Consider the following 24,456-nt stretch of genomic DNA (forward strand, 5'->3'; position numbering starts at 1 on the left):
ATGCTAAATTGCCCGTAGTGTTAGGTAAGGGGTACACGTAGGGGTATGGGTGGGTTGCGCTTCGGCGGGGCGGTGTGGACTTGTTGGGCCGAAGGGCCTGTTTCCACACTGTAAGTAATCTAATCTAATCTAAAAATTGGAAAATGTTGCTAAGTTCCAGTGGAAGGTCATTGACTTAAAAGTGTTAGAGCTGTTACTCTCTAGACAGCTGCTATCTGACTTACTACGTATTTCTACCATTTTCAGTTCCCATTTTCAGTTCCCATTTTCATTTCAGACTTTCAGTATCTGAATAATTTTGCTTTTATCTCGTGAGCTGTTTGGTCAGTTTGACACACTGTTTAAATCACACAATATCACTGACAGTTTTCATTTACAAGCAATTTTACAAGTCTTGAATTAAAGTAGCAACTGTCTATTAGCATGCAGCACGTAGCAGGATGTTCATATCACTTTGGAATACTCAAGACATTTTCTATCAACATTCACCATATATTGTACCAGATTTATTATGACTTACCCAAACCGAACATCTTTGCTGAGTGAATCAATAACTGTGGCTGCACCAAATGAGTGGCCCATGATAGCTACTTTGTGCAGATCGAGAGAATCCTACAAAAAAAAGTGAACATTTTTTTTAAAGTTTAAGCAATATTATGTTACTATTTTAGAATAGATTTTTTTTTTTGAAAATGTCTTAGATTAAACAATCTGATTCAAAGTAAATTTCCTTCAAAGGTAATTTCCAAGTTGTTTCCAAATGCAAAACATGAACTATCGTAGTTACACAACACTCCACAGAAACTGGTTTTCCAGCCAGCTCAAGGTTATGACCAATGTTATTTTCAACGAAACCATGGATTCACCCACTCTAGACGTCATCATGGAATAGTCTAGCAAAGGGGACTCTGGAATCTGACAAACTTTTATGCAGCCCAAGCAATTCAAGCTAGATTTCTGTATCAGTTTCTGATCATTAGGGAAGTACTTCTGAACAAAAAGGGTTTCTCTCTTGCTTCTAACCCTTTCAAGCACTTCCAGTTAGCTAACTGCTGAATATGTAGTCAACGTTATAGTAATAAACAATTGCATATGCAGCTATTTCAGCAGCATTTTCATATTTTCTGTACTGAAAACAAAAAATGCTGCAAATCACAGCAGGTCAGGCCACATCCATGGACAGACAGCAAGCTAACGTTTCGAATTTAAACAACTCTTCATCAGAGCTGACTGAAGTATGGAGGGGCATCATTTATGTAATTGTGAGGGGTGGAGTACTGGGGGAGAAATGATGTTGATAGCGCAGACCAAGTGATCTGAAGTGAGAATGGCAGAACAACGGTGTGTCGAACATATTTTCTGAAGCCAACATGAATCACTGTTTGATTGTTTTGAAAACTTACACAAACGCTTTGGAGAATAGCTGGTTTACCAGGGATCCCAATTTACTGTAAACACACATACAAATTGTGAAACATGGATGACTTGCAAAGTGTACTGCTACTCGGCCTGACAAATACAGAACACATCATTCAGTGACCCATAGATCCTGACTGTTTGTCTTCGATAAAAATAATCTATTTTACAATGCAATACAGATTCTTGAATGTTTTGTCTGTGTACAAAACCAGTTTGAGAAAGGTAAAGACAATGGAGGGCAGGTATGGAAGGATATAGGGAACTAGCTTTTAAACTATTCATGCTTATTGGTATGGTGTGAAAGAACAGTCAAAGGATAAAGACGGGTCAAATGGAATGACCGCAGGCAAACAGGGAGAATGAATGCAAAGAAAAAGAATGAGCATGTATAAGACAGGACACAGCAATAAGACTATTGAACAGAATATGCAAACAAGAAGTAAGCCATTTAACACCTGAACTCTGCTCTGCCACTGAATGATGTCATGGCTGATCTGACTGTAATCTGAAATCCACATTCTTGCATACTCTGATAAACTTTCACCCCCTTGCTCACCAAGGATTTATCCACCTCTGCCTTAAAAATATCCAAAGGCTCCGCTTCCGTCATCTTTTCAAGGCAGAAGTTCCAAAGACTCTCAACCCTTAGACAGAAAAGAAACACTTCATTTCATCTGCTTTTAATTGGGTGACGATTTTAAACAGTGAATCCTGGTTTCAGATTCTCTCGTAACAGGAAAAATCTTTTCCACATTCACCCTGGCAAGGCTCCTCAGGATCTTACTCTAAACTCCAGCAGATACAAGCAAGCCTGTTCAACCTTTCCTCAGAAAAATCCTCCCCAACCCGATTTTAGTCTGGTAAACCTTCCCACCACATTTCTATCCTTTTGTAAATAAAGGAACAAATATTGCACACACTACTCAAAATGGGGTTTCACAAATGTCCTGTGTAACTGAAGCATCACTGCCAAAGGTTTGTATCCAAAATGATAACACTATTTGTTTTCTTAATAATAACAACTTGTTATAACCTGTATACCAACACATTGTACTTCATGCAGTAGGACAGCCAATCTCTCTCAGAGTTCTCCAATCTCTAACCATTTGCATAATACCCTTTTTGGTCATTGTTCTAAAGTGAACAACTGCACATTTACATTATGTTCCATTGGTCAAATCAACCATTTTTAAGTTTACTATCTATCTTTGTCTCTTTAGCAGAATTGGCAACCATACCTTCTGTCCCTTCATCCTAGTTAGCTAACTTATGAACAGTTGAGGTCTTGATACTAATTCCCATGTATGCCACTCCTTACCTCCTGAAAAAGGCCCATTTAGTGAGTGCTCTCTGCATCTGGTTAGCCAGCCAATCTACCATTCATGGCAATATGCTACATCCTACACCACGAGCTTTTACTTTCACAATAAACTTTGATGTGACCACTTATGAAATGCCTTCTGGAAATCCAAGTACGATACATCCACCAGGTCCCCTTTGTGCACAGCAGATGTTACTTTCTCAAAGGATTCCAATAAATTAGTTAAACCTGATTTCCCTTTCTGCCTGATTAACTTGAACTTATCTAAGTTCTCTGCTTTAATAATAGAAAGGAGCTCCTTGATTGGACCAGGGAGCTCTGGCTGACAAATATAAACAGGAATGTCAGAAGTTCTGTTTGGAGCTGGATCAGTGACAAGGACTTTCCACGTGTAAACAAAGAGTGACTTGGTAATGGGATACCAGCCTCTGGAGTTATTTCAATAGGCCTATCGATTTACAAACTGCAGTTCTATAATAAATAGTTTAAATCTTGTAAACAATTTTAAGGGATATATCAAGTGAGTTTGTTCTAGACCAGCCTTATATATGTATTTTAGTGGTGAGCAGCCTAAAAGATGGTCCTCAAAAGAAATCACTTCCTGGCCATTCCAAAGTTGGTCCCAAAATGGCTCTGCATGTTTTGCTACAAAACAGGTGAATCCTAAAAGTAAAAGATAGAAATTGTGTGGATAAAGCAGCAAAGGAGATGACAGATCTAGCAAATTAAATATATACAAAGAAAGAAGGCGCAACAAAATATATATAAAATAGTCAATGAAAACAATGGAACGTCTAATACAAAATGACAGAAATCAGAGATCTGTATGTTTGTGGCTTTCTAGGACATAGGAGGCTGCAATACAATTGTTCAGTATGACACTACAGAGATTATTATTTGCAAGTTCAAGCGTGCATAAGACAATAGCTCATTTACCATTTTATATACAAATCATTATCAGAATTGTTTTAAATCCGTCTATACTAAGTATTTGAAAGTGCCAGGCACTGAATGCAAAAAAGGTTCTCGCCAAAGGAAATGGGCATATGCCCCCTCATTCATATTGACCAAAAGCAAAATAGAATATTAGAAATTAATCATCTCCATGTGGGTACCATGACAAAGCCAGATGTTATTCACCATCTCCAGTTGCCCGGAGGCATTTGAAAAATGACATAAAAGCACAAAAAGAGAGTTGCTCATCAGGAAACACTGAGCAGAGTTCTCTTTTAAAAGAAAACAGCAGATTATGAGATCGCCTGATAGAGGGCCTTCAAATTACAAAGGTATTTGATAACGCAGATGTAGGGAAGGTGTTTCTACTTGTGAGGGTGACTGTATTAGGAGCTATAAATAACATAATTGTTAATAAGTCCAGAAGAAATTCAGCAGAAATGACGTTACTCCAAGTAATGGAATAGGAACCTACTCGTACATAGGATCAGACAACTGTAGGTCAGACTGCGTGACTATAACAGGTTACCTTTCCAAAAGGGTATTAGTGGACCGGGTGGATCTGAAGGAAAAACTGTATTTTAAAAACATTCCAAATGTTCAAATCACAAATTTCGACCATGCGTCTCCCCCCCTCCCCCCCTTTATAGCACAACTTGTTCATACCTTCATTTTAGTGAAATCAAAATTCACTGGAAATATATTATTGACTGGCTTTCCCATGTTTATATCAGTAAGCAGATTTAAGGCCTTGGTGCACTCTTCTGCTCTCTGATGTACCTGCAAATCACAAAACAACAAACTAATCAATGAGAATGTTAACTAATTTTAAATGGTTTCAGGAAATTAAACAACATCAAGAAATAATTTTTATCAAGACAAATGTCTTGGCAAATTAAAAAAAGCACAATTATTAGATTAGATTACCTACAGTGTGGAAACAGGCCCTTCGGCCCAACAAGTCCACACCAACCCTCCAAAGAGTAACCCACCCAGACTCATTTTCCTCTAACTAATGCACCTTACACTATGGGAAATTTAACATGGCCAGTTCACCTAACCTGCACATCTTTGGACTGTGGGAGGAAACTGGAGCATCCGGAGGAAACCCACGCAGACACGGGGAGAATGTGCAAACTCCACACAAACAGTCACCCGAGGCTGGAATCGAACGTGGGACCCTGGTGCTATGAGGCAGCAGTGCTAACCACTGAGCTACCATGCCGCCTACTAGTATTATTCACTGAAAAATTAATGACATGAGGAGTTCATTAAAATTATTAATGCAGGGCAAATACAAGATTTAATGTGAATGGCTGCATAAGAGTTGGTACTGTCTAGGGTTTAGTTTTCAATTTTTTTAATTTCAGTGGCCCTATTTGTAATTTAGCTAAAAAAAAAATACAAAAATAAAAATACAGAATATTAAAATGTACCTTCTTCTTCGGTCTAGCTCAGCGTCCTAATGTGGTCGGCCAGAAAAGATTCTGTGCTTTTTGGTGGAAATGTTTGAGAACCCCAGAAAATAGCAACTCAAGGCTGAAGACCAATTCTCAGGTTCAATGTGGAATATGTAGCTGTGAAAGTTGAACTTCAATCGGGAAAGTGTCAAGATCAAGAGTAGGATATTTGTGACAACAGCTCTTCTGCTTCATATTATTTCTCCTGGTTAAATAGACTAATGGATCTACAAATGAATTCCCCATCTCAAAAGATATAGAAAGTCAGAGAAAAGACACCAGACAGAACAAATCTGTCATAGCAGTATGATCCATGACACCTTTGGAAGTAATAACAGGTTGCAAACTCTTTGCTTTAGCATAATTGAATTGAATCGATTGTCACGTGTACCAAGGCACAGTGAAAAGCTTTGTCTTGTGAGCAATACAGGCAGATCACTTGGTTAAGAAGCATAGATAAGTAAATAATAGTTAAACAGTAGCAAAAACAAAAACACAGGTACAGGCAAATGTTTGAGTGTCCATTCAGCATTCTAACAACAGTAGGGTAGAAACTGTTACAAAACCGGCTGATGCGGCTGTTCAGGCTTCTGTACCTTCTTCCCAATGGTAGAGGTTGTAGAAAAGCATTGCCAGGGTGGGATGGATCTTTGAGAATGCCGGTGGCCTTTTCTTGACAGCGGGCCTGTTAGATGGATTCTATAGATGAGAGGTTGGCCTTTGTGATTGTCCAGGCCGAGTTCACCACTCTCCGTAACCGTCTCTGGTCGTGAATGGTATAGTTGCCATACCAGGTAGTGATACATCCAGACAAAATGCTCTCGATGGCGCACCTATAAAAGTTGGCAAGGGTATTCGCCATCATGCCAAATTTCCTCAGCTGCCTGAGGAAGCGGAGACATTGTTGGGCTTTTGAAACAAGTGTGTCCACATGAAGAGTCCAAGAAAGCTTGTTGTTGATGACCACTGCCAGGAGTTTGACACTCTCCACTCGTTCCACCTCTGTGCTGTTAATGTGTAGCAGGGCATGAGTAACATCCCACCGAAAGTCAAAAATGAGTTCCTTGGTTTTGCCGGCATTGAGAGCTAGGTTATTCTCAGTGCACCATTTTTCCAGGTCTTCCACCTCCCGTCTGTAGTCGGTTTTGCCCCCCTCTGAGATTCGACCAACTATGGTGGTGTCATCAGCAAACTTGTAAATGGCATTAGTCTGGTATTTGGCGACACAGTCAAGGGAAGATATCGTGTATGCAAAACCTTCAATTGTCAAATAGGTTCAAACAGCCAATCACAATGACAGGCCCAATTTCACAAACATGAGAAGGATGATTACCTAACTACTGCTGGATGGTTTTCTAGAAATACTCCAGTCACCTTCTGTCACACGTTCAGTAAAATGGCATGAAAGAGCATGTTCTGGTGCGATTAACTACTGACCTAGCCTGTTTAAATTAGTAGCATTTTGACAGGCATATCCATATCTGAAAGCTTTGGCTCTCAAATCACACTTCTCCCAGCAGGTTAGTCTTTTGAAAAGCTACAGGAGCAAGAACTTTTGTTGTAATTTCCACTATACATCCTCTCCCATAAATGGCTTTTCCCTACAATTCAACTGCCAGTGTCCCTTTAAATTTAATCTCCACCAATTTAAAAAAAAAAGTCACCAGTAGTAGCTTCCTTAATATATCCAATTAAACACCATTGCTTTAATCAACTGATCACAGAAAACACTGTTTGTAACCAGTGAACCCCTCAGGAATAAACTCTCTCTACTGGACATCCAAGAGTTTACCCTCCATATTCTGTGACAGCTAACCTACTGTAGTTCTTATGGTTAATTTAACAGTTTAATAGAAGAAAGTGAGGACTTACTGATGAAGAGCTGATGCTCGAAACATCGACTCTCCTGCTTCTTGGGTGCTGCCTGACTGGCTGTGCTTTCCCAGCACCACACCCCAGTTTAATATCAGGCAAAATTAGGACTTCCATATGTTGTCACAAGATAAAATTGCTTGTTTAAGTGAAAACCAAGGGGCGAAAGTCCTGAGGCTACAAAGCCTCATGTCTATTTGAAGAATGCTAATACTAGTGCTTGTTGCCTTTTTATGACTATCTTTTGGCTTTACAAAACAAAATTAAAACTAACAAATATCAGGATCCATGATTTGTCGGTTATCACTAAATTGCGATTGGTACATAGACAACATTCAGCTTTGATACTGTAGATGAAACTGCACAGTTGAAGAATATTAACAGAAGTCTATTTCCAAAAGAAGAATAGTAATGAGTCAAATGGACTTTTATATATTATGGAGACACAGTGACATAGTGGACAAGTATTCCAGATCCCCAGGTCAATGTTCTAAGACATGGGGTTTGAATGCCACTACTGTGGAGATGGTGAAATTTGATTGTCATAATACTTTATCTGGTTCACTGATGTTGCTTCGGGAAGGAAACCTGTCCTTCCTGGTCTGGCTTACATATGGCTCCAGACCCACAGCAATGTGGTTAATTTCTTCACTGCAGGATGAGCAATCACTGCTAGCCTAGCTACTGACGTTAACATCCCACAAGTGAATAATAAAAGAAATTCTGCAGTAACTGTATTATTAAATATGCTTCAAATTAGTTATTTGAATTTGCACTGGTGTGATTTGATTTGCATTGTTTTAGCATCTGATGAATCATACCTCATCATTCATAACTCCCAGAATATTAAGTTAAAAATCACACAACACCAGGTTATAGTCCAACAGGTTTGTTTGGAAGCACTAGTTTTTGGAGCACTGCTCCTTCATCAGGTGGTTGTTCGAAAGCTGGTGCTTCCAAATAAACCTGTTGGACTATAACCTGGTGTTGTCTGATTTTTAATTTTGTACACTCCAGTCCAACTCCAGTATCTCCAAATCCCAGAATATTAATGCTAGTTAAGCGACCTGGACCAAGTTCTCTCAAAGGCAGATTACAAACAGGCCAGATTAATGCAAATTACAGGTAGTTCTCCTATAATGCCATAGCTGTGTTCCAGCGAAAGCTCACTTAATATAAATAATGGGGCCTATGGGAAAAGTGGGGTTAGGGGCAGACCAACAAAAAAAAACTCTCACGATGGCTTAAAAATCATCCAAAAGTCTAATGCTCGGTATAACACAGCCTGAATGAAGGTTGAAATCATATTTATTAATAAAACAAAAGTAAATTTAACACCGTACACTTAAAATACCTATGAAAGGTGCTCTCTATACTATACTTCTCACAGAAAGCTACTCTGTCGGTAGCAGACATTGTGCATGCACAGAATGGTGCATAGACTTCGGCGCTTGTGCAGAACAGCATGAAGACTAGCACCGGCATCGAGCATGCACGGACACTGGTGCATATGCAGAATGGCACAGACACCGGTGCACGTGCAGACCGGCACGGTGATTTTGGTGCACGTTTTGATGCATGTGCAGAACGAGCGTGTGAACTGATCCCCACTAGAATCGCGCTATTGCCAACGGAGGCAATAAGCGTTCTCCAAAATACTGCTCCCCAATTCTTCAGTGACGTTACAGCCAAATTGTGCTGCTGAAAAGCACGTTATACCAGAACCACCTGTAATAGGTTTAATTCAGAAAATCACGAATGAAAAATTTGACTTTCAAGACACCCATGAAGTAGTTACCTTTTTTTTTACCAAATGAAAAAGGTAGTTGTGCTCTGGATCGCCATGATGTGTGTTTACTATCTCCACAACAGAGGTAATCTTGTACAACATGCAAGAATAGTTTCCCAATGCCTTACCTGGTCATTCCGTAGTGGAAATTCTTGTTCTCCCTCTTTAAGTGGCTTATAATAAAGCCATTTCCTCTGTAACTGATCTAAAGGAAGTGCTGAACTGCTAGTGGAGGTTGATTCTCCTACTTTATTGACTGCTTTCGCTTTCTCTTCATAGTAGTAGGTGGCTGAAGCCGACCCATCCCTGAGAAATGAACAGACAAAGTCGATTTTTCCTCAGCAATTTTCTTAGAAAGTAAAAATAAGATTAATTTTAGAATCAACGAATTGGTTAAAAGCTCAGTTGTAATTTCATTTGCGTGGAGCAAACGTGAAGGACTGCATAGTCTGCTCTGCGCCTAGAGATAAAAGATAGGGAAAAAATAGGCTGAATTGAAGATAAAATTCATATTGCTCCCTCAACTCTAATATCTTCTGTTGGTTTGCTAATATGAGGTTAATCATAAGACAAAGAGACTTTGGAGTGCAGGTTCATAGCTCCTTGAAAGTGGCGTCGCAGGTAGATAGGATGGCGAAGAAGGCATTTGGTATGCTTTCCTTTATTGGCCAGAGTATTGAGTACTGGAGTTGGGAGGTCATGTTGCGGCTGTACAGGACACTGGTTAGGCCACTGTTGGAATATTGCGTGCAATTCTGGTCTCCTTCCTATCAGAAAGATGTTGTAAAACTTGAAAGGGTTCAGAAAAGATTTACAAGGATGTTGCCAGGGTTGGAGGAACTGAGCTACAGGGAGAGGCTGAACAGGCTCGGGCTGTTTTCCCTGGAGCGTCGGAGGCTTAAGGGTGACCTTATAGAGGTTTACAAAATTATGAGGGGCATAGATAGAATAAACAGACAAAGTCTTTTCCCTGGGGTCTGCGAGTCCAAAACTAGAGGGCATAGGTTTAGGGTGAGAGGGGAAAGATATAAAAGAGACCTAAGGGGCAACGTTTTCACGCAGAGGGTGGTACGTATATGGAATGAGCTGCCAGAGGATGCGGAGGGGGCTGGTACAATTGCAACATTTAAGAAGCATTTGGATGGGTATATGAATAGGAAGGGTTTGGAGGGATATGGGCCGGGTGCTGGCAAGTGGGACTAGATTGTGTTGGAATATCTGGTTGGCATGGAATGGTTGGACCGAAGGGTCTGTTTCCATGCTGTACATCTCTATGACTCTACAAGTTAGTATCTGGGGAAGCTGGTAAAATTATTAGCTGAATCCTGTTCTTTACCATTACTATACCTTCTTTCATTACACCAAAGAATCAAGGGGTCTGGGGAAAAGGCAGGGAAGTGGAGTTGAGGATTACTAGATTAGCCATGATCTCATTGAATGACTTGGCAGACTCAATGGTTTGAATGACCTACATCTGCTCCTGTCTTATGACAAAATAAGCGCTGAAAATGTATTGCTGGAAAAGCGCAGCAGGTCAGGCAGCATCCAAGGAGCAGGAGAATCGACATTTCGGGCATGAGCCCTTCTTCAGGAATACCTGAAGGACCTGCTTTTCCAGCAACACATTTTCAGCTCTGATCTCCAGCATTTGCATCCTCACTTTCTCCTTATGACAAAGTAATACAATCTCAGCTGTCTTCTATCCTATCACAGTCCTTTCCTTTTGAACTTTTCCTCCTCCTCCTTCCTCCAGCTTGCAGCTTTAACCTTTTCTGGTTCTGGGAATTCCTCCTCAAATCTCCGTACCTTTCAGTTTCCCTTTAAGACTAACAACTCCTTGACCATCTCCCCGATATTTCTCTGTGTGGCTCATTACCAAATCATGTAATATAAATAAAGCACCTCGAGAGGTTTGATTACATCACAGGCGGTATAAAAAAATACAAGTTGCTGGTATTGTATAGTGGATCATCAAGAAACATGGACCCATAAATTACTGGATAGAATTTTGCCAAATTTATAGTATCTATTAACAATTCTCATAAATCACTCATCAATTAGTGGTGAAGCGCAGATACAATACGAGTCCCAATTTTCCATAAAGTGCTGGAAAATTCATGCTATTCCACAGTTAATTTCAACAAAACCAAACAAAACAAAAAATGCCAACTTCACCATGAGCCCCTCCATCAAAATGAAATGCATCATATGTGTTGGCTGGACTTGTGTTGCAAATCGAACTTAGTTCAGTTGCTGCTGGCTCATGTTGTAACGATCTTGTTAATGATTAGAGACCTGGATGAAACAACTTTAAAGCTCAAAGGGAATGAGGAGTATCTCTTTCTGAGGTAGTAAATTATTCCTAGAGTTTTTCAAAACTTGTTATGCATCTTTTCAGTATTTTTGATCTGGTCTTGTCATCCATATTTCATATTTATGTTGGAAGTTCAGGATGCAAGTCTGTGAGCCTTCTGATGTTACTGTGAGACTGAGCAGGAGAATCTTCACAAATTTCATTCAGCATAGCGAGTTTTGAGTAGATTTGTAGATCAGGTTGAGGTTCTGGATGTAGATTTGCTCGCTGAGCTGGAAGGTTCATTTTCAGATGTTTTGTCACCATACTAGGTAACATCACCATACTAGGTAGAAGCTTCACCAGAGGCTCACTGATGATGTTACCTAGTATGGCGATGAAATGCCTCAAAATGAACCTTCCAGCTCAGTGGGGAAACTTACATTTATTCAGTAGGTTTTAATGTGGCAGTAACTGACATGGGTCAGATGGATTGCAATGGTATTTTACAGTCCTATGCTCCTATGTGTATTCTGAAGAGCTATGAAATTGCAACTTTAATTCAAATAAGAAATTGCTATTTTGATATCTGGATTCACTCAGTAATTTTGGGATCGGAGCAAAAATGTTCGTATATTTCACACACTTTTCACTCATTGCTTTTGCAATGATTCCCAAATACAACTTAATTACAGTCTCCTCTTTGTTTGAACTTTTCAATTTTGTTTCTTACCTTTTTCTCGTTCCTCCTCCAATTTCTCTTTCTGCATCCAATTAAAACTTAGGTACACTAATTTCTATCTTTAAAATCTTTTGATTAAGATAAGTTATTGGCTAGATTAGTGAAATGAAATATTAACATTACCTTGCCATGATAAACTTGCGGCCTTGCAATTTGTTATCTGAAAGGGGAGGTTAAAAAAAATCCAGAACAGGATGCTTGCTGTAAGATTTGCCATTCCAGCAACTTCTTGTTTGAACTGAAGTTGCAGTTTCATAGCTCTTAAGAATACACACAGGAGCATAGGACTGTAAAACAACATTGCAATCCATGTGACCCATGTCAGCTGCTGCCACATTAAAACATGCTGAATGACATTTCGGGAGATTCTCCTTCTCACTCACAGTAACATCAGAAGGCCCACGGAAAAACAAACATTATTTTTATTTTGGAAACATTAGTCTTATAACAGTGACAGAAATAAACAGCACCTGACATCAAGCTCTGGGGAAAAAAGTGGCATAATTGACAGTACACAGCAATAAGGCTGAGGAATCATAGCTATGCAGGTTATTGGGGAATAAATAGGCACAGAAAGTTAAACATATTTAGGTACACATGACCAAAATAAACTAAATGGAAGAAACAATTAAATACTTTGAATTTGCATTAATATGTGCATGTTCCTGTAATTCATAATCGGCAATTACTAATTCATTTCAAGTCAAAATTATCTACAGCTCATTATTACTAAACCTCAAATTATAAACAAAAAAAAAAGAAAAACTGCTGGAAAAATGTTTTGGTTCCTTGAAGAAGTAATTAGTCAATTACCCCTCGGGCAAATATGCTGCTGCAATTGGAGAACGTAGGTTGGGAAAATCTTCCAGAGCATCAACAGTAGCATAGCCCAGTGGCCAATCTGTGTTTATCACTTGATGTAATAACAGTAATTTTTCCACAATTATGTACTTTTAAAAATAAACATGAAATAGGTACCGTCTAGTTATCACACTTTACAGTTAGGATAGGGAACAATTTACAAATCAGCTGACGTGAAAACTATGATAAGAAGTTTGAACCTCCAACTTGTGATGTGCAATGACTACATATACATTCCCATCCCTTCAGAATGACCAAGAGTGGAAAAGTAACAAATACTTAGCTTGGAAGATTTTTATTTTTACATACAGGGTTAACTGCATCCTTTATATTTCCTCCAGCAAGAAGCTTTTGGACCATGTGTTTAGATTGTGAACAGGCAATCATGATCATTGAAGATGACAATTGTTATGATCACAGCTGATGGGAATACTGAATGAGTCAGATCCCAGAGTGAAACTGAATTGATGGATCACAAGACCACTTTTTGAAGTTAGTTACCGTTGCTAGTCACTGAATATATTCGTACAAAACTGCCAAAGCTCTTTTACAGAAGAACCTAAATTTATTACACAAAAGTTAATTTTCCCCCTGCAATATACTTTATGAATACTCAATCCCAGTGAGGTGGTACTATCTTAATTCTTTAAATTTCTTATTTAACAGATTCTGTTCAGTTTTGATGACCTAGATACTACTCAGTTCTGAAAGTTTGAATAAAAATTACACGATGTCTCTGCTTGGAAACTTCATAAACTAATCTAATCTCACGATGATATGAAGCTGTTCTTCTGAACTGAACTCAAACCACTAGTGGCTCCCAGTCTTGTTTATATGTATGTCATTAAACTTCAATTTTGTAAACACCACATCAAGTAACAGTACAGGTATCTTGTAAAGCTCTTAGCTTAATTTCATACATTCTTTCTTCAGTCCACCAAATTAATTTGATCCTTTTCTTTGACACTTCAGCAAAAGAAAGCCATGATGTGGAGGTGCCAGTGTTGGACGGAGTTGGACAAGATCAGAAGTCACATGATACCAGGTTATAGTCTCTGCCTATAAGTTCTGTGCCTGTGTGCTTCTCTTCACTTCATCTGATGAAGCAGCATCGCTCCGAAAGCTTGAGATTTCAAATAAACCTGTTAGACCATAACCTGGTGTCCTGTGACTTCTGACTTATCTTTTTTAAAAAAAGGGAAGTTGCCTTTTCAGAATTGAAGCCAAACATCTATTTATCCTCTACTTTAAAACCCAGAGGAGAATTATATTTTATCCACCCTTATTGCATAATTCATTGATAAACACAACATTTACTTAATCTAGAGAAAATGAAGTTTATAACATTATTCCTTTGGTGTTGGAAGCACAAAGTATTACCTGTACACTTTATGTATCTCTAATACATTTTCACATTTCTGCTCCTACTACTTGGGTGTGGTGAAAATCTTTAAACAGTCATTAAGACTTTTTTTTTGTGTATACATGTTAATTAAGAAAACAGTTCAATCTTATTTTAAAACAAATGATCTGCTAAGTTACCTGTGACTAAACGCACACATTCATATAGTGCTTTGCAAACCGAGATTAAAAGATAATCACCTAATTAGTGTATTGCATGATTTTATTGCAAACAGAAAATAGCCAAAGACATAATGTAGCTGAGGAACATAATCCATAGTTAAGGCTAGAAACAACAGTTCTTAATAATAACAAAAGACACAGCTTTCATCCACTTGACAAAATTTTTAACAACTCATGAGCAACCCAATTCATACCTATCCACTGGATATTGTGCAAACAAGATGCTTCATGCAATAAAAGCAAAGTGTTTCCCATACAAGGCAAATCATATAATGTCGGATTTTGTAATCAAAAATCTACTGCATCCACAATTAAATTAGCTGATCAGTGGAGGAGGCAGGTACCACAGTTGATCACAATTTCATAATAGAATTGCAAAGACTACAGAAAGTAAAATGTTGAAATGACTAAGTTAAGAATCATATTGACAATGACTAAAACCAGAATATGGAAAGTTACAGTTTGCTGCAAAATATTACATACATCAGCCAGGGAACAGACAGAATTTTAACTGTTGTTTTCAACTTGAACTCAGCTTCATGTTGATGATTCTGCAATTCTACTATTGACCATGTCTACATGCCATTCATTATACCAGAACTGACAACACATATAAGGCAACTAGCTTAAGCACTGTTGAGGTTTAATGCCCTTACCTAACTGGTTTAGCAGTGACCCATGAAATTTGTCTTTTTCCTTAACAATAGAACATGTCCACATCAGCAAATTATTCCTGCTGAGGGGCATCAGCAGCATTCCTTACTTTTCACTTGTTTGATTTGTGTGGAATGAAAAAGGAACCTTGAACCCACTTTGTAATTAACCAGAGGTTAGGTAAATAGCAACATTTTGGAAATGCATCTCACATAGCAGCAATGTTCAGTCAGTAGTGTATAAATGTTAGAAATGAATATGACAGGCTGTACTGTTAATTCAAGACTTCTGTAGCTCCCGTCCAATGAATTGGCTTTTTTTTTAAATGTTAAAAAAAACTAGCGATTACAATAGTTGTTGCTGAACAGTGACTCAGTTTCATTGATGAACCTTCCAGGTAGTCTTTCTTTGAGCCGGAGGTGGGGTGGGGAAGGAGGGAGTTTCAGGTGTTGGGAACAGAGAAAGAGCCAATGTAATTTAGTCATGATTACGACATGAATGAATGTTCTAATTATAGTGCAACACAAATTTCCTTCAAGAAATTGGTACTGTTCTTAATCTCTGGAGAATCAGTGATATGGTCACAAGAGTTGTGACCATCTACCCCAGGGAGAAACTTGGATATTCTGGACAAGCCAGGTGACAGCATTTCACAACAGGTGCAAAAACAAAATACTGAACGTAAATTAGTCTGCATGGTCAGGCTTCATGATTCATAATAGCATTGACCAATAACTCAGATGTCTAGATAAAAAGTAATGAATTATCTGAATATCTCAATGATTAAAAAAGAATATTGTCTGGAGGGGACAATCTAGTCATTTGGCATCCTTTTTTTCTTCAGAATGTGAGAAGTAGATGGCACCGGTAACTGGTTGTTAGCTAGGGCTGGAAAGGGATAAAGCTCGAATGAAGACTCAAAGTTGCTCAAGTCGATGTGCTAACAATCACAAACACAGTGGCGGTGACTCAGGCCAATCAAGGAGAAGGGAAGTAGTTCTGGTACCTCACTAGGAAGATTGGTGCTTTGCAACACGATGTGGCTGTCTGATTGGACTGAAGCCGATAAGAGTTCAGGAACAAAACCAAGCGTCGTCAAAGCCCTCTAGCGTAACTCCCAGAGAGCAAGAGCACATGAGCAACCCTTTGCCAAGATGTGAGAGGTGAACAATGAACAAGAGAACTGTGAAGCCTGGCTAGCTAAGCATTCCTGGGTAATGTGTTTTGATTTTAAGTGCAGTATTGAGGTAGCAGAAAGTTGATTAGTATGGTTTCCTTTGACTATTTACTATTTGTATTTGGGAATATTTTGATAATTAGATTTTTTTGATATTTTGATACTTTTGAGAATGAAAGGGTGAATTGGTTAAGTTAAAGAGTACTCCATCTTCTAAACTAATCTTCACAGAAGTTAATTATTGTCTGAAGGAGAGAGTCAACATGGGATAATGGCAAAACAGAATCCACCCCAAAATAAAACAGATTCAAGATATTCAGTAAAGTATCACTGGTAAGCAACCTTTCGTCCAATGGGTTGAGGACTTTTGACTATTTGTGAAAATTGAATAAGGAAGAAAACTGCTGTCCTTACCTGGTTTCACCTACATGTGACTCTAGACCCACAACCATCCTCTGAAATGGCAGGCAAGCCACTCAGTTGTTTTAAATCAACAAGTATCAAAAAAAGAACAAAACTGGATGAATGTGTGGCCTTAGCTACAAATGACAATGGCATACTCTGCCCTCTTGACTTTGCATGGTCCCCTTACCAACATCTAGGGGCTAGCACCAAAATTGGGAGAGCTGTCTTTCAGATTATTCAAGCAATAGCCTGATATAATCATGCTCATGTAAATCAGACCACACACATAGAAATGTCCCAGACAATACCACCACAATACCATCAGCAGGGCTCTAGCCGAGCTGTTTTAATGCAGCTACAACCTTAACCTGACAACAATGATAGTTGCTCAGGCATGTCCTGTACACAAAAAGCAAGACAAATCCAAACTGGCCAATTGCCACCCCATCAATCTACTCAGTAAAGTGATGGAAGGGGTCATCAACAACGCCAATAAAGGAGCACTTGCTCAGCAATAACCTGCTCACTGACACCAGTTTGAGTTCTGCCAGGACTACTCAGCTCCTGACTTCATTACACCTTCGGTTTAAACATGGACAAACAAACTGAATTCCAGAGGGGAGACAAGACTGACAGCCTTTGATATTAATGCTGCATTTGACTAAGATATGACATTGAGGAGCCTCAGTGTTATGTTCCAGACCAAACCCCCGACAAATATATCAAGGAGATAGCCTCGATTCTAACATTTATCTTATTTGAAGGCAAGTAAACAGGCTAAGTTCCATATGTAATTCAATTGGTCACACTACTCGGCTTTAAGCAAAAATATATTTTATTCAACCCCAGATAAAATATATACAAAAGGAAGAAAGAAACTGGAATAACTTAACTCTATGGAAAGCTTATCAGAGTAATAGATTATTTAACTACTAAACAGCAGCTGTTCCAATATAGTAACATATCAAAAACACACCTTGGCAAAGGCAAAGTCACAGCATGTAAACAGACCCTTTGGTCCAACTCGTCCATGTCGACCAGATATCCTAAATTAATCTAGTCTCATTTGCCAGCACTTGGCCCATATTCCTCTGGACCTTTCTTATTTATACACCCATCCAGAAGCCTTTTAAATAGTGCTAGAAGACTGAAGGATAGCGAATGTTGTTCCCTTGTTCAAGAAGGGGAGTAGAGACAACCCTGAAAATTATAGACCTGTGAGCCTTACTTCAGTTGTGGGTAAAGTGTTGGAGAGGGTTATAAGAGATAGGATTTATAAATAACCTAGAGATGAATAAGTTGATTAGGGACACTGAACACGGTTTTGTGAAGGGTAGGTCATGCCTTGCAATCCTTATTCGGTTTTTTGAGAAGGTGACCAAACAGGTGGATGAGGGTAAAGTGGTTAATGTGGCATATATGGATTTTGGCAAGGCATTTGATAAGGTTCCCCATTGTAGGCTATTGCAAAAATAGGGTGGCATGGGATTGAGGGTGATTTAGCAGTTTGAATCAGAAATTTGCTAGCTGAAAGAAGACAGAGGGTGGTGGTTGGTGGGAAATATTCATTCTGGGACTTCAGTTACTAGTGGGGTACCACAAGGATCTGTTTGGGGTCCACTGTTGTTGGTCATTTATATAAATGACCTAGATGAGGGCATAGAAGGATGGGTTAGTAAATTTGCAGATGACACTAAGGCCGGCAGAGTTGTGGATAGTGACGAAGGATGTTGTAGGTTACAGAGAGACATAGATAAGCTGCAGAGCTGGGCTGAGAGGTGGAAAATGGAGTTTAATGTGGAAAAGGGTGAGGTGATTCACTTTGGAAGGGGTAACAGGAATACAGAGTACTGGGCTAATGGTAAGATTCTTGTTAGTGTAGATGAGCAGAGAGATTTCGGTGTCCAGGTATATAGATCCTTGAAAGTTGCCACCCAGGTTGATAGGGTTGTTAAGGCGGCATTCGATGTGTTAGCTTTTATTGGTAGAGGGATTGAGTTTCGGAACCATGAGGTCATGCTGCAGCTGTACAAAACTCTGATGTGGCCATACTTGGGAGTAGTGCATATAGTCACAGCAATATAGGAAGGATGTGGAAGCTTTGGAAAGGGCTTAGAAGAGATTTACTAGGATGTTGCCTGGTATGGAGGGAAGGTCTTACGAGGAAAGGCTGCGGTACTTGAGGCTGTTTTCGTTAGAAGGTGGTTGAGAGGAGACTTAATTGAGACATACAAGATAATCACAGGGTTAGATAGAGTGAACAGTGAGAGCCTTTTTCCTCAGATGGCGATGGCTACCATGAGGGGACATAGCTTTAAAGTGAGGGGTGATAGATATAGGACAGATGTGAGAGTAGTTTCTTTACTCAGTAGTAGGGGCATGGAATGCACTGCCTTCAACAGTAGTAGACATGCCAACTTTAAGGGCATTTAAATGGTCATTGGATAAATATATGGATGAAAATGGAGTAGTGTAGGTTAGATGGGCTTCAGATTGGTTACACAGAGTGGTGCACATGGAGGGCTGAAGGGCCTGTACTGCACTGTAATGTTCTATATTCTAAATGTTGTAATTGTACCAGCCTCCACCACTTTCTTTGGCAGCTCATTCCATACTCGCACTACCCTCTCAATGAAGAAGTTGCCCCTTAGGTCCCTTTTAAATCTTTCCCCTCTCACCCTAAACCTAAGCCCTCTAGTTCTGGACTCCCCGACCCCAGGGAAAAGAATTTGTCTATTTACCCTATCCATGGGCCTCATGATTTTATATACCTCTGTAAGGTCACCTGTCTGCCTCTGACACTCCAGGGAAAACAGCCCCAGACTATTCAGCCTCTCCCTATAGCTTAAACCTACTAACCTTGGCAACATTCTTTTAAATCTTTTCTGAACCCTTTCAAGTTTCACAACATCCTTCCAGAATTGCACACAATATTCCAACAATGGCCGAACTAATGTCCTGTACTGCCGCAACATGACCACCCAACACCTATACTCAATGCTCCAACCAATCAGGGAAAGTATACCAAACACCTGCTTCAGGACTCTATGTTCAAGGAGCTATGAACCTGTACTCCAAGGTCTCTTTGTTCAGTGAGACAGAAAGAGAGAGAGAGAGAGAGAGAGAGAGAGCGCATGCGCAATACTGGAGTCAACTGGAATAAAGGGGAAAAACTAAACACTGGTTAGTGTCATCCCTGGCCAATAGGAAGATAGTGATGGTTGTTGGTGATCAGTCATTTCAGTTCTAGGATATCACTGTCCTCGGCCCAAACATTTTCAGGTACTTGATCAATAACCTTCCCTCTGTCATCAGGTCAGAAGTGGGGATGCATGCTGAAGATTACACAATATCAGAACCATTCATGACTCCCCAGATCATGAAGCAGTCCATGCCTAAATATAGAGAAATCTGGACAAGATCTAGGTTTGCCATCAAGTTGACAAGTAACATTTGTGCCACGCAAATGCTAGGCAATGACCATCTGTAACATCAATGACCCTAACCATCACTCCTTGATGTTCAATGGCATTAACATTGCTGAATTTCCCCACTATCAATGTACTCGGAGGTTACCATTGAGGAGAAACTGAACTAGACTAGCCATATAAATACTATGGCTACATAAGCAGGTCAGAATCCAAGAATCTTGTCGCAAGTAACTCACTTTCTGTCTTCCCAAAACCTGTCCACCATCTTCAAGATATAAGTCAGGTCTGTGATAGAATTTTTCCCACTTGTCTGGATGGGTGCAGCTCCAATAACACTCAAGAAACGTAACACCATCGATGACAAAGCAATCTGCTTTCTTCACTTCACATCCACTAACATTCATTCCCCTCCCTACCTTACCTGATACTCAATAGCAGCAGTATACTATCAACTATCAATCATGACAGAAATGCACCATGGCTTTTCAGACAGTTCCTTCCAAACCCATGACCACTGCCATCTAGAAGGACAAGGGCAGCAGATATATGGAAATATAAATCATACCCGAAGTGTCGCTAGGTTAAAATCCAGTAACACTCTCCGTAACAGCATTATGGGTCAAACTACAGCATATGGACTGCTGTGCCTCAAGAAGGCAGATCCCCACTGTCTTTACAAGTAGGATGGACAATAAGTACTTGCCCAGCCAGCAGTGCCCACTGAATATTACTTGGAAGTGGGAATTGTTCACCCTCAATGTCCTTTCTTGTGTCTGCAAATTATTTCTCTTTCCCTATGTTGGTTTAGAAATTAATGTTTTTCTAAAATTACTGGAGTTGATCTATTCCCAAGACTATTCAACAGGCTATCAATTCACATTTTTTTTGTGGCACTCAGACGTTTATCACTTCTCTTCATGTTATTTAACCTGGTTTCTACTCCCCCTGTCTCATGTTCTTTGGTGCTTGTGACTGTCTATGGATCTTCCTCTCTCTCCTGTTCCTTTTGGTGCTGCTGACTATATCCACAATGACAATGCTGGCCTTGCCAGTGATGATCCCATCTCATGACCGAATATTAAAACAAATAGGCCTGGAATGTCTTTCCATGTGGATTTGGTGGAAAGTCAAATGTGGGAGATGGATTGTTGAAAAAGGTTAAAACTGTTTTCTTGATGATCAATATATCCTTACCTCCTTAGTTTAGGATGCTTTAACTCAGTGCAGTGAAATGCTTCCTGTATTTGAGGATAAACCATGGAAATCCAAGCTTTTCCATTATTTACATCAATACTTTTTACATTAAAATGTTATTTGGCCTCTGTTCGGATGTTGAAGGATGATATAAGCCATAGACCGTTAACAGATTCTTTATGCATCACAAACATGGAAACATATGTGTGTTATTGACATTACCTGCTTAACAAGGGAAATCAATGGTAATTGACGTATATTTTTAAAAACTCAGGAAGTGAATAACTGTGTAGCAATTATGGTTGTGTTTCAAAATCCAATGCTGAAATCCTCCCTTTTCTAAAATGGGGTGACTACAAAGTATTATCTGTCAAACAAGTTTTAAGTACAGTGCATTTCACAAATCCAACCATTTGTAATTTTCCAGCTACAAAATCTGGCCACATCTCAAAATGGAACTCCCTTCCTAACAGCACTGTTTTAGCACTTTTCTGTACCCAAGAACTTCAACAATTCAAGATGGCAGATCATCACCACCATCTTCTTCAGCATGTTTAGAGATTGGGAATAAATACTGGCCTAGCCAGCGATGCCTACATTCTTTTGAATGAATGGAAAAATAAATTGCTGGCAAGCAAATCGGACCATCAGTCACAGCTGGCATTGGAATCCACGCATGTAGAATGACTGGATTGAATAAATGAGAACGTTCTACACTGTGTTTCCGAGCAAGGTTTCTAAGTCTACAACGAGGATTCATGATTCATACGACATTTATGCAAAGAATTTTATTGATTTAGAATTCAAAATTCTTACCTGTGTTCCACTGCAGCGACTACAAATCCCCGTGAAGCCAGTTCAATACATATAGCTGAATACAGAGTCCTACAAAGGGAGAAACAGACCTTAACTTCTGAGAAGGAGAGGAATTTAACATCTCAATAAGTAACTTCGCTGTACCCCTGAGAGCTCCCATTCTCTCATTATGCAAGTACTGGGTTCTGAATTGAGAGGTCAGACCAATTGATAGACTAGTAGTTGGACCTCAGCATGTAGCACTGGGAGGCCTGTTTTCTTGAAAGAAAGGTCTGGTGCATGAATATCATACCCCGCCATGAAGCGAAATGAATAATCATACCCTGCCATGCATCAAGAAGCATCACAAAGAAGCTTCAAATCTAATCGATTACATTGAGCAAGTGCAATTCAGTTCTTGAATTGCATCAATTCACACACTCATTAGTTATTAAAATCAATATAGAATGCTTCAGAACTCCTCCCAATTGAGAAAAACTGTTTTTATCGAATCCAAAATTTCTAACATTTGGGTCACATACTCTTCCCTCTGAAAGGATGCACACAAGTAGATATCAGATTTGGACAGGATCAGCCAGCTAAAAGAATTTCTTCTTGTCATATAAGGAGACAAAGGTTGGAGGTGTTGTCGATAGTACCGAGGGCTATTGCAGGCTGCAGCGCGACATAGACAGGATGCAGAGCTGGGCTGAGAAATGGCAGATGGAGTTCAACCTGGATAAATGCAAAGTGATGCATTTTGGAAGGTCGAACTCGAATGCTGAATATAGGACTAAAGACAGGATTCTTGGCAGTGTGAAGGAACAGAGGGATCTTGGTGTTCAAGTACATAGATCCCTCAAAGTTGCCAAAGTGGATAGGGTTGTTAAGAAAGCATATGTTGTTTTGGCTTTAATTAACAAGGTGATCGAGTTTAAGAGCCGCGAGGTTTTGCTGCAGCTCTACAAAATCTTGGTGAGACCACACTTGGAATATTGTGTCCAGTTCTGGTCGCCCTACGATAGGAAAGATAGAGGGGCTTTGGAGAGGGTGCAAACAAGGTTTACCATGATGCTGTCTGGACTGGAGGGCTTGCCTGATGAAGAAAGGTTGACTAAGCTCAGACTTTTCTCTCTGGATAGAAGGTGGAAGAGAGGTGACCTGATAGAGGTATACGGGGTAATGAGAGACATGGACAGAGTCAAGAGTTAGTCAGAGACTTTTCCCCAGGGCAGGATTAACTGGCACAAGGGGGTCATAGTTTTAAGACATTAGGAGAGAGGTACGTCAGAGGACGGTTCTTTACGCAGAGAGTTGTGAATGCACGGAATGAGTTGCCAGCGGTGGTGGTGGAAGCAGAGTCACTGGGGACATTTAAGCAACTCTTGGCCTGCACATGGATAGCAGTGAGTTGAGGGGTTCATAGGTTAGGTTATTTTATGTTACATTAGGATTAATCCTCGGCACAACATCGTGGGCCAAAGGGCCTGTTCTGTGCTGTACATTTCTATGTAATACCCACCAATCCATCAGGACTTCGCATCCTGATGAATTAGGGTAATAATAAGTGTGTTTCTTCCAATAATCCTCACACTCAGTTCATTATTTCAGTCACATGGAGAGGCTACGGTGGCAAGATGAACTGTAAATTGATGTGGGTTAGACACTCCAGGTTGCTTGGATACATCTTTAATCAGCCATTCAATAATGTCATACAATTTAGAAGAAGATCTCTCATTCATAATTGGAAGTTGCAGAATACAAATGAAACAAGATAGAGACTGGATGGGGAGGGGCAAGGACAGGAGAAATTATGAAGCGTTTCTCACAATAGTGTGTACTTAGATGGAAGGTGGCAAACTGTCCTTCCATCCACGAGACCTCATTATTTTGACCTTGAATTTTTATCAGAAGTTACTGGTCTAACTGTTGTGTGCCCAGATTATGTTTCTCCCTATTCATGAATGGATGAAGCTTTTTAGAAATTAATGGTGCATTTATTAATGATCTTATAATACAATAGCTTTACCTGAAAGCTCCAAGGCCATGAGAGAAAATGACTAAAGGATATCTTCCAGTTTTAAATGGGGCATCCCATTCTGCAGGAATGCTGTATGACCCTGTCAAGAAAACAAATAATTCAACTTTACTGTTCACGCAGCAATGTTTGATCATATATTCCTTGTTGTTTAATGTAACAGAGCAAAACATAATCATTCAATTTGAGAAATTATTTTTGTTTTAAAGTCCCTTGCTTTAACTTACACTCAGGTACTTTGTAATCCTCATTTCCAATGAACAAACTCAACGGACTTGGTTAAAGTAGCTCACCAAAAACAACAACATAATGCCAGTAACTTGGTGATGTTATATATAGAGTTACAAAAATGTACAGCACAGAAACAAACTCTTCAGTCCAACTCGTCCATGCCGACCAGATATCCCAACCCAATCTAGCCCCACCTGCTAGCACCCGGCCCATATTCCTCCAAACTCTTCCTATTC

At 39.6% G+C, this 24,456-nt stretch overlaps 1 protein-coding gene across 4 annotated transcripts in view; it reads right to left on the reverse strand.

Annotated features, from left to right (window-relative positions):
• The window catches only part of pla2g7 (phospholipase A2, group VII (platelet-activating factor acetylhydrolase, plasma)), a 75,609-nt gene that overhangs the window by 12,715 nt on the left and 38,438 nt on the right, over positions 1–24,456 (reverse strand). For all 4 annotated transcript variants that reach the window (XM_043677147.1, XM_043677136.1, XM_043677118.1 and 1 more), the window contains exons 4-8: positions 23,981–24,071; positions 21,973–22,041; positions 8,944–9,121; positions 4,361–4,474; positions 521–612 (exon numbers count right to left, since the gene is read on the reverse strand). In XM_043677147.1, the coding sequence (XP_043533082.1) occupies positions 521–612; positions 4,361–4,474; positions 8,944–9,121; positions 21,973–22,041; positions 23,981–24,071 (544 nt within the window). The remainder of the gene's footprint in view (positions 1–520; positions 613–4,360; positions 4,475–8,943; positions 9,122–21,972; positions 22,042–23,980; positions 24,072–24,456) is intronic.

Source organism: Chiloscyllium plagiosum, chromosome 3, assembly GCF_004010195.1.
Source record: "Chiloscyllium plagiosum isolate BGI_BamShark_2017 chromosome 3, ASM401019v2, whole genome shotgun sequence".
NCBI classification, from domain to species: Eukaryota; Metazoa; Chordata; class Chondrichthyes; order Orectolobiformes; family Hemiscylliidae; genus Chiloscyllium; species Chiloscyllium plagiosum.